The 10,852-nt window shown below is 49.2% G+C and overlaps 1 protein-coding gene across 2 annotated transcripts in view; it reads right to left on the bottom strand.

The window, feature by feature from the left end:
- CLEC16A (C-type lectin domain family 16, member A) overlaps positions 1–10,852 on the bottom strand; it is a 229,142-nt gene that overhangs the window by 53,153 nt on the left and 165,137 nt on the right. The window contains exons 19-21 of one of the 2 annotated variants that reach the window (XM_010850663.1): positions 5,363–5,514; positions 2,444–2,648; positions 433–597 (exon numbers count right to left, since the gene is read on the bottom strand). In XM_010850663.1, coding sequence (XP_010848965.1) covers positions 433–597; positions 2,444–2,648; positions 5,363–5,514 — 522 coding nt within the window. Of the gene's footprint in view, positions 1–9; positions 598–2,443; positions 2,649–5,362; positions 5,515–10,852 lie in introns of those variants that run through there. The other variant, XM_010850664.1, reaches the window with a different exon arrangement.

Genomic DNA, 10,852 nt, shown 5'->3' with positions numbered 1-10,852 from the left:
GCCACCCTGTGGGCAGTGGGACCTTCTTCTGAATTCTCACTTCTTTAGGAGCTTAAATAGGAACCACACACACCAACTCTTTCTAGTCATCCTACATGGAAAAGGAAATGACTCTTCCACAACCTCGTTACTAATACTCTAAGTATTTCCAAGAAACTTCCAAGAAAGTTTCAGCCTTAATTCTGAGAAGCTCTTCTACATCCTCAAACAAATCTCTGGAAAACCAAACCCCGGTGATGGAACATCAAAGGGAAAGCCAAGATTTCTTTCTGGGGCTTGTGTTTGATCTTGCACTGGACTTTGGTAATTCTAAGAAGCTGGGTTTCTGAGAGGAGAAGGGATGCTTACAAATGCTCAAGATACAGAAGGTCCTGGAATCGACCCTCTCCCTCTCCCTGGAGGGGACAGGAGGTGGCGCGGCGGGGGGCTTACCTGGCACCCTGTCCACAGAGGCGAACACGGAGCGCTGCACCGTGGGGTCGCTGCTGCCCCGGCGGCACTGGTCGTAGAAGCGGAAGGGCAGGTGCTGGGCGGAAGATGAGCCGAGTCCAAACCCCAGGACCTCAGTCGTCGGCTGGATCGGAAGGTCCAGGAGGGCTGTGTTCAAACAAACCCGTGGTTCAGGCTCAGCACGTACGATGGGAGTGTAGGTGATGAGACTTTGGGTGGCTGTAGTTGGTGTGGCTGTGGCCCAGCCAGGCACATCCCTGGGGCATTTCTAGGCAGGCAGCCGGTAGCCTTGAGCTGGGGAGACCAGCGTGACACCGAGGGTCTCGACTGAGGCTCAAAACACAAGGGGTGCCTTGCACGGGGTTCAGAGAGGAATGCCAGGCCTATCTTCACCTCAGATTCTCGGTTTCCATACACAAAAAACCGTACCAAGGCTTAGCATTATGTACGGTTTCAGACCCCGAACCAAACGGGGCCAGTTGTGCCACGAAATTCACAAATCTATGCGTGCAGGGAAGTGTGTGTGAGAGAGAACACACACGCACCTGTGCTTGTGTATTTATGACTGTGTGCGTGTATCTGTCGCTGTCTTCCCTTCCACACACAAATCTCACAATACAGCAAAATTTGGAGGGGCCCTTTAGAATTTATTTAAGAAATACCCAACGCGTGGGACTTCCCAGGCGGTACAGTGATTAAGACTCCACACTTCCAACACAGGGGACCACAGGATCAATCCCTGATCGGGGAACTAAGATCCCAGATGCTGCATGGCATGGCCAAAAAAAAAAAGAAGAAGGAAATACCCAAGGCGTTAGTTCTAACAGCCACTTCACAGCATAATTCTCCATTTTCAAATGAAATATTTAGCCTTCATGCCAACTGTGAGAGATTGCTTTACATTAAAAAAAAAAAAACACACTCTGGAAATAAATCTTTAGAGAAAGGACTGAATGATTTAAGTTACTTTGCACATTACAAAATGCTTCTGTAATGATTTTGGAGGCCAAGTTTCAGCTAAGTGAGAAATAAGATGCAGACTATGTGTGATGAAGGCCTGCGCCGATCAACGGAGCACATGCCGGAAATAACTGAACCCACCATGCCCAGAAACCCCGCCCTCTGAGTGTTTATTTTCAGGAGACCCCTCAAGAACACTCCCCTTCTCCCCCAGTGGAAGGCCCTGGTTTCTTGAGATAGGCTGGTGGTGATTTCAGGAGTTGATAGAATGCCTTTTCCCCAAGGAGGATGCTGTTCTTTCTGCCCTGATGAAGGGAAGGCTCTCACATCAGCACCTTCTAAGAAAGCTGGGGCCTTCCTGACACTGGATGGCGCAGGGTCTCCTCACTGATTCACCGCATCCCTGCGCCACGTGAAATGACGCTTGCGAATCCAGTGCTGGGTCCCGGCCCCCTCATCAGGCAGGGCTGCCTCTCGTGAGAGCTGGGAACGGAGAGGAGGAAGGGACGGGCTTTAGCGCAGGAAGTCCTGCCTTTGGGTTCTGACAACCAGCTGCCTGTGTGGCTTTGGGCAAGTCACCAAGCCTCAGTGTACTCATCTATAAAATGGGTGAACAGGCCCTACTCATCTCCAGGGTGGTTTTAAGGGTCAGAGGTGGTAGACGAGAATCAAAGTGAAGTGAAGTCGCTCAGTCGTGTCCGACTCTTTGCAACCCCATGGACTGTAGTCTACTAGGCTCCTCAGTCCATGGAATCTTCCAGGCAATGAGAATCAAGGCACTCTGCAAATATAAGTTAGAGGACGCCGTGTGCTGGAGGGGAGCACCACTGTCCACACGGATGGCCGCACCTCTTTGAGCAGCCTCAGACATTCTAGAAACCAAACGCTTAGGATTCTCCACCCTCTCACCAAAACACAACTGATTCCTGCATCGCGGGTGTCCTCTCCTAGAGGAGTCATCAGGGCGCTCGAGGTCAATGTGAGACCCATGCTGATGGCTCAGAGGACACCCAGCGAGGGGTGCCGCACTCACCCGCTATCCTCTGCATCTTCATGCGTCTCGCCTGGATGCGGCCCTTGGCCAGGCGCTGCTTGGCAATGATGCAGCGGATGTGGTCCGAGAAGATGAAGGTGGCTTGCAGGATGGGGAAGGGCTTGGAGTGGGGGCTGGATGCAGGCTTGTGGATGGTGATATTCAGGGCGCGGCTGTCGTCCTCCACGCCGGTCACCTGCATGTCCTGGGGCGGGGAGGGGGCCAAAGAAAGGATTTCCGTCAGGTTCAGTTAGGAAGGGCGTTCCGTTAGGAAGGTCGCTGCTTGGAGGCTGTGGACCCACGTCTCCTCTAGAACAAGGGCCTTCAGACTGAAGTTTGCTTTTGTTCTGAAGGAGACCATCAGTCCCCAAGTGTTGAGGAGTGTTGAGGATGGGCACAAACCAGACTGGCCCTGGTGGGGGACGACAGGGTGGGAAGCACAGCCGGCTCAGTGGCTGGTGCTGGCTGCGGCAGCTGGTTTTGTCCCCATAAAGACTTGAGTCAGCTGGTGAACGTGCAGGATGCCAGCGGCCTGTGGGATCACAGTGCTTGACCAGGGATTGAACCCGCACCCCCTTGCATTGGAAGGCGGATTCTTAACCACTGGACCAGCGGGAAGTCCCAAACCCTAACAATTCTTGCTTCTGAGAAACCAGAGATAACAAACCCAAGGTCCTAGTTCTTTCTGGCATGATTTCACCTACTAACGATTCCTTTCCTGCTTCTCTTAAGAAAGTGAAAGTTGCTCAGTTGAGTCCAACTCTTTGGGATCCCACAGATTATACAGTCCATGGAATTCTTTAGGCCAGAATACCAGAGTGGGTAGCCTTTCCCTTCTCCGGGGGATCTTCCCAACCCAGGGATTGAACTCAGGTCTCCCTCATTGCAGGCGGATTCTTTACCACATGAGCCACAAATGAAGCCCAAGAATACCGGAGTGGGTAGTCTATCCCTTCCCCAGCAGATCTTCCTGACCCAGGAATTGAACCGGGGTCTCCTGCATTGAAGGCAGATTCTTTACCAACTGAGCTACCAGGGAGGCCCTCTCTCTTAAGAAGAGGGCATCATTAGCTCCTATTTGTATGTCTCTGACAAATTCCTGGTCCCTAAAGAAAAAAGCTAACTCTGAGAAAGAGACATCTGAAGAAAGTTGCCCTTGAAAGGTAGAGAAGGACTCACGTAGACCAAGTATTAGGACAAATGCGATCCAAAGCCTCAGAATGGATTCTGTGCAAACAATCTGCTTCCCACTGAGGTTTGAGATAAAAAGCAGAGGACAGGAGACAAGCATGAAAGTCAAAGGCTAGAGGAGGGGGCGGAAATGTTGAAAAGGCTCATGAAACAAGACAGAGACTGTCCACAGGCATTCCACCTGGCACGGAACGTTGCAGTGGGGATTAGATGAGATATTATGCTTTTAAAATGGAGAGAGAGGCTGGCGCGTTGTAACAGTCTGACAAATAGGCGCTCCTGGAAGAAGACCAAAAGAAAAGGTTTATGTGGCTTTCATTGTCTGATGGACGACACGTATTAATCCTTTGAGGGAGAAAAACACTTTCCTGACACTAAATTCTAAAGGAAATTGATTATAAGCCTAGACAAATAAGAAGCAGCACTAAGTCACTTAATGGACAGTCTCCGACGTGGAAGTCTTTTTTTAAATGCGAGCTTCTTCAGATGGTTGCTGTGCACATCACCCTTCTGTAAAAGACATTTTTTAAATGGAAAGATCTTGAAAAAGAGGAGGCTGGGAAATGGTTGCAACAGCATCTTCAAACCCATGGGTGGTCATCTCGGGGAGGGGGGTCACACTGGAGACGGATGTGGGTTGGCCCCGGCAAGGCCTTGCCAACAGCCAGGACTGCCCAACAAGGAAACAGGCCCGGCGCAGGGCAAGTAAGGCCCAGGGGGTCTGGTGGGGGCGCGGGATGGAAGGCTGTTTTCAACTCGCCTGGCTCTATGCTTCCTTTGACCAACCAGCTGGCATTAGTCACCATCATTAGACAAACAGTAAGAAAACCCAAGCTCCAGCTTGGTGTTTGGCAATTTAAAAGCCCAGGCTTGATGGAGAGACGGAGGACACAGGAACTTCCATAAATCACCAGCGGCAACAATCATTCTAGAGAGGAGATGAGCCCAGCCCAACTTCTTGGTACCTGCCCTAGGGAAACCCTAGCCCAAGTGCACAAGGAAGTCCAGACAGTTTTGTTCACGGCAGCACCATATGTGAAGGTAGAAAGCTGGGGACAACCACAGGACACTGACTACCTCCGCCTTGGGATGTGGGCAGGCAGCAGGTACAAGAAAACCAGAAAGTCTCCACAGACTAACAGTCAGGGCTCTAAAACATTCACTGAGTGAAAAAAAACAAAGTGTAGAATACACGCAACGTGACAGAATAAAGAATGCACACAGACACGCCCTCTTTTGAGTACCTGTGTACAATTTTTAAAAACAGTACGTGCACGCTAAGTGGCGTCAGTCATGTCCGACTCTTTTGTGACCCTATGGACTGCAGCCCGCCAGGCTCCTCTGTCCATGGGATTCTCCAGGCAGGAATACTGGAGTGGGTTGCCGTTTCCTACTCCAGGGGATCTTCCCGACCCAGGGATCGAACCTGCGTCTCCTGCGTTGGCAGGCAGATTCTTTAGCACTGGGTCACCTGGGAAGGACAGTACACGCAGTTCCATTCACACGTGCAGTTGGCAAAGCACCGTATCTGGTAACAGAGGAGGGGCGTCAGAAGTGAGTTTTGGTTAAAGAGAACTTGGCCCTTATCTGTGAGGTGTTCTAACTGCTGTCAGGGGTAATCTGTTCACACAGCCCTTATGTCATTAGCACTGGACTGTAAAGATGACACTTTGGTGGGTGTTTGCACAGCCAGTGGAGAAGAGCTTCCAGGCTTCTCAGCCATCGTACCTGCAGAAGGCCGGCGAACTTGACCACTCCCCAGCCCAGCCGGGACACGTCGGGCTCCACCAAGCTCATCTGGTAAATATCGACAGCCAGGAACCGCTGGAGCATGCCGCCGTCCTTGGCGACCACTGTGCACGCGATCAGGTCGCTGTTGTCTGGGAGGAGGGGGACAGAGAGCAGGGTGAGGTGCAGCCCGCTGCACAGTCTGAGCGACACATATGGGCTGGTGTGTGTTCTGTCGGGCGGCACAGCTCGGCGCCAGACCCCAGCCTGGCAGTCACACACACTGGGTTCCGAGTCCCTCCTCTGAGTCATGCTGGGCAACCTTCTGTACCTCTCTGGGCTTCAGACTCCTCATCCAAAAAATGGGGATCATGCCCAACCCACTCAAAGCACTGTTTGTGAGGACCAGCTCGAATAAAATACATAAAGCACAGTACAGTCGCAACGAACGACTTCCGGTCTGAGAGCGCGTTTCTAAGTCCAAAGAAGTTAGCCCAGGTACCCGACTAACAGGGTTGGGTACATAGTATTGTACTTGACTAGGTTTTTAATACTTTTCACACAAATAATACACAAAAAACAAACACCAAAAATTAAGAAGACATTTTTAATCTTATAGTACAGAACTTTAAAAATTACAGTCATATCAAATACATCCCTGCTGCTTTTACACTGGCTTCTGAACATGCTGGGTTCAATAAAGACACTCTACTACTGCACTCTATACAGTCCTGTACGTTAAAGTGCACAAAAGCACAGCCACATGCAGGGGATGCACTCGCGTGTCAGCGTATGCCAGAGATGTGAACTAACTGACGCGCTGGGACATATGAATTCACGTTTGCATCTCTCAAAGTTGGCAACTTGAAAGTTCGTGTGTGGGGGACTTACTATACAATACTGGCTGTGAATTAGGCACCGCAACTGTAGCTAAAAAAACACCCAACAAACCCAGAATCCCAGTAACATTTCAGTGCTTCCCTGCAGGCGTTGGCGGGTTACACCTCTGACTGTGTTTGCCCAGATTAAGTGAAGACAGGAAAGGAAGAGCCCCCCATTTGGTTACAGAATCATCAAGACTTCACCTTGGTGTCTGACAACTTAGAGCCTAGCTCTACATGAGATGGTGTGTGATTTCAGGCAAGGCACTTGGCCCCTCTAAACCACGGTTTCTCATCTATAAAATGGGAATAATGTCCCTGATCTGGAGATGTTTGATACCTTAAAATGAGAACAGGTAGGGAAAGCATTTAGCAGGGTTTCCTCAGCTTATGCCTGGTCCCTTCTCTTAGCTGGAAGTTATTGCCAGATTTGATGTCTAATTTAGTGCCTGTCCTTGATGGCTTGGAACTCACCAGAGTAACATAGGGCCATTAAATCTCTGGTCTGCTTTGAGTTCCCTCCAGTGAAATCCTCTGTAATATGTTTTAAGAGAAATAGCTGAACCAGGAAACAACCTAAATACCCCCAAAGCGGGGAACCACGTGAGTATGATTTTTTTCCCATCATATGGAAAATTACATACCCATTTAAAAGTTATGTTTAACCAAAGTGTGAACTGTGGTTACTTAGGAGGAGGGAAGTGAGAATTGGGGGTGGGTGGGACTGTGTGTGTGTGTATATGTAGTTGTGTGCGTGTGTGTGTGTGTGGTATCAACAGGAGAACTTTAATTTTTGCCCTCTGTATCACTGATTTGCTTGAAATTATTTTAAAATGAGAAGGTATTCAATATACACTTTTGAAATATACATTAAAGACCCAAGTAAAAAATCCTATTTACCAATAATTGCAATGGCACTGGGAAAGACATTACATGTTTAAATGAACATGATGATAAAAACTTTGTAACTGTGATTTTGGTAGGTTAAAAGATAGTATCCCTACAAAGAAATGCAAGCTTGGAGAAATATACTAAAACGTTAAAAGACATGTCTGATTAGAAGAATGGTGGGTGAATTTTTTTTTTTCCTTAAACAGCTTTATGGAGGGATAATTTATATACCATAAAACTCACCCGTTTTAAGTGTACAGTTTGAGTTTTGGTAAATTTAGAGCTGTGCCCTGTGACACTCCAGCGGTAGAACACTGTCAGCACCCCAATACATTCTGTAACCTAATACTTGGCTTCACTTTATTGGTGGTGGGCGGTGGGGGGAAAGTAACACAGATAGTAACAATCCTGGCCCCAAACACAGGAATTTGCCAAGGTTTTGCCTCCCCTCATTTCTGCTCTTCATTTAGACCTAAGGAATGACGGGCACATTTCTCCTCTGCCCTCTTCTCCCCTCGCTCCTCCGCCTCCCTGCCCTCACCTCCCACACTACCTCCGCTTAACGCTCTGAGCACACAGTCTGAGATCCTGGCTTCCTGGGATGTCTTCCGGTCCAGCAGCTGTGACAGGCCTTGTGATTCTGTCTCTTCTCTCCAGCATGTGACCACCTGGCACGGCCAGAAACCCCACGGCCAACACTAGCACCAGACAGGCTCAACTCTCTGGCTTGCATGTTCTCATTCTCGAGGGCAAGGAGCTTCCTCCCTTTCGCAGGAGTCTAGCCAAGTATTTAACAAGAGTTCTAAAAATGACTTTATCCAGAATTTCTAGTTCCATGCAGAAGACATCTAGTCTTCTGTATCCTCAGAGGTGGAAGTCCTCACACTCTTTCTTGCAAACATTTTCTTTGCAGTGCATGGAGTCTGGCTTCCCAGGTGGCGCAGTGGTAAAGAACCCCCCTGCCAATGCAGGAGGCACAAGAGAGCCGGGTTTGATTCCTGGGTTGGGAAGATCCCTTGGAGGAGGAAATGTCAACCTACTTCAGCACTCTTGCCTGAAAAAAAATCCATGGACAGAGGAGCCTGGAGGGCTACAGTCCATGGGGTGGCAAAGAACTAGACACGACTGAGCGTGCGTGCACACGCATACACACACACACACACAAGTAGAGTTTACTTTCTTTACTCAATATTTACATCATGTTCCCCAATTAGCATCTTTTACTTTTTAAAAAGAGAAAACTAAGCTCATAAAGGATGCTTTCTCTCTCTTTTCCTTTCTCTTTCTTTCCTCTCCGCTTCCCCCTAAACAGGACAACCTGCTCTTCCCTTCCCCACATTCACAAAAGAGGTTCATCTGCGGGTGAGCCCGGAAAGCAGGCACAGCCAAGGTCTTGGTGTCAGCGGGCTGTGTCAGCAGGCAACCCCCTCATAAAGACCAGGGCCTTTAGGGGCTTCGGGGGGAAGGAAAGACCTACCACCTCTGCCACAAAGAACTCTAAAGGAAGGACAAAACCCCAAAGCGGAACAACTTTCAGAAATGCAGTTGAGACATCAAAGCCCCGTGAGAGATTTCGTAAGAAAACTAAAAGGCAACTGTCACCAGTGAGACAGGAGGGTTCTCAGAGGGAGGGAGCCCCTGGTTTTTCAGAAGCTGTGGGGGCAGTTAAGGAGAAATGAAGCGGCTTCCGAGGACTGAGCAGAAGGGCACCCAGGCATCCTTTGGGGCAGATCAAGGGAGTCTGGTCGGGGTGACCTTTGTGGGCCTCCGGGTCGGCGTCTCAGGAGACGCTTGGGGCACCTTGCCTCTCCCCTGGGCTGCCCCACATGCCGGCCGTGGGCATGCCTGTCGGAGAAGGACTCCGAAGAGAGCTGCGGGAGGGAATTCCACCTTGCCCTCGCTCTAGGTCTTTCGTCTGCTACCTGCAAGCAGGTCCCTGCGGATTTCACACTGAGCTGGGGGGAGAGGTGCCAGGTACTGAGGTGCCGGGAAGGAGGGGTCCCTTGTGGGGAGGACAACAGCAGCAGGCAGCTCTTTCGGGGGGGCGGTGGCGGCCTTCTGAACCTCCCTGCCTGCCTCTCGGGGCTGGCTTGCCGTCAGGGGACGCCAGTGCAGGTGACGGGCCATCCCTACATAGCGTGCGTGCACGTGTGCTCAGTCACGTCTGACTCTTTGTGACCCCAATGGACTGTAGCCCACCAGGCTCCTCTGTTCATCGGATTTCCTTCTCCAGGGGATCTTCCCGACCCAGGGATTGAACCTGTGTCTCTTGCATTGGCAGGCAGGTTCTTTACATCTCTCAGCCCATCTGGTCTCCAGCACCCTCCCACCAACTTCATTCCAAAGGGGTAGAGCCAAGGACTCTATTTCTTTAAATCTACAGACATTTATTGGAAAACACACTATCCATGTGACCTTAGGAGCAGGAAAGGATTTCTCTAAAAATGAAGAATCAATACATACAAATAAATAAGATTAAGACTGATAAACTGACTACCTCAGAATTAAAATTTAGCTCACGGATAACGAACAACTTTATAACCAGACTGGGGGAAATATTTTCAACATATCTCTTTAAGAGGCAAAAGACGAATAAAGCCGAAAATACGAAGAACTCCACAGGCCATTCACGGACAAGAGAGTGAATACACACACGCACACACACACACACACACACACACACACACACGTGCTAGCCTTCCTGCTAAACCAGGAAACAAATGAAAACAGGATCCCACCTACTGGCAAGAATAAAAGTGTTAAGATAACATCAGGTATTAGTGAGGCTGTAGAAAAACTGATTTTCTCAAACACTGCCAGTAGAATAAATTAACATAGCCATTTGGAAGGGCAAATCAGCATTATTTATTAAAGCTGAAAGTTTCATACTCTATGACCCGGCAATGGGTACATTCCCAGGAAAACACCCACGTAGGCTGAGAGACAGGAATAAGCATGTTGACGATGAGATTTGGGTCTGTAATGACCTAGATGTCCAGTGAGAAAGGAAAGTTTATTTAAAAAAAAAATATATGGCAAGGGCAAGGAATGAATGAGATCTCTGGATGTTTCAACAAGGTTCAGTCTCAAAAACTGAGTGGAAAAAGTTGCAGCATGACACAGGCTGTGTGACACAATTTGTGTAAAGTCAAACCACACAAGACGATCCTGTATATTTTCTATGAACTCAAGCATGTGTATGTAAAAGAAAAATGTAAGAAAATGCCTGGCAGGGTGCAGAGTGATTACCTCTTTGGAGGGAAGGTGGTGGGACTAAGGGTAAGAGTCAAGGCTGTTTTAGTTTATATGGAGTGCCTTGATTTTTTCAAAGAGGTAAGTTGTTTGTGTGGGCTTCCCTGCTGGCTCAGTGGAAAAAAAAAAAAAAAAAATCTGCCTGCCAAGGCAGGAGATGTGGGTTCAATCCCCGGGTCGGGAAGATTCCCTGGAGACGGAAATAGCAACCCACTCAGTATTTCTGCTTGGGAAATCCCATGGACAGAGAAGCCTGGAGGGCTGCAGTCCATTGGGTCAGAAAAGAGTCAGGCACGACTTAGCAACTAAATAACAACAACATCACGTTGTTTGTGTGCTTAAGTGAGGGGAAAAGTGACTCTTTCCACACTCCTACAGAGAGGGCCTCAGGTCCTCCTGGGGCCCAGCAGGCTTGGGCAGCAGCCCCAAGCCCAGCTGTTGGCCGTTGGCACGCTGCCTCCCTGCC

Source organism: Bison bison, unplaced genomic scaffold (genome assembly GCF_000754665.1).
Source record: "Bison bison bison isolate TAMUID 2011002044 unplaced genomic scaffold, Bison_UMD1.0 scf7180017864293, whole genome shotgun sequence".
Lineage (NCBI taxonomy): Eukaryota > Metazoa > Chordata > Mammalia > Artiodactyla > Bovidae > Bison > Bison bison.
This window is presented reverse-complemented; position numbering and strand designations above follow the sequence as displayed.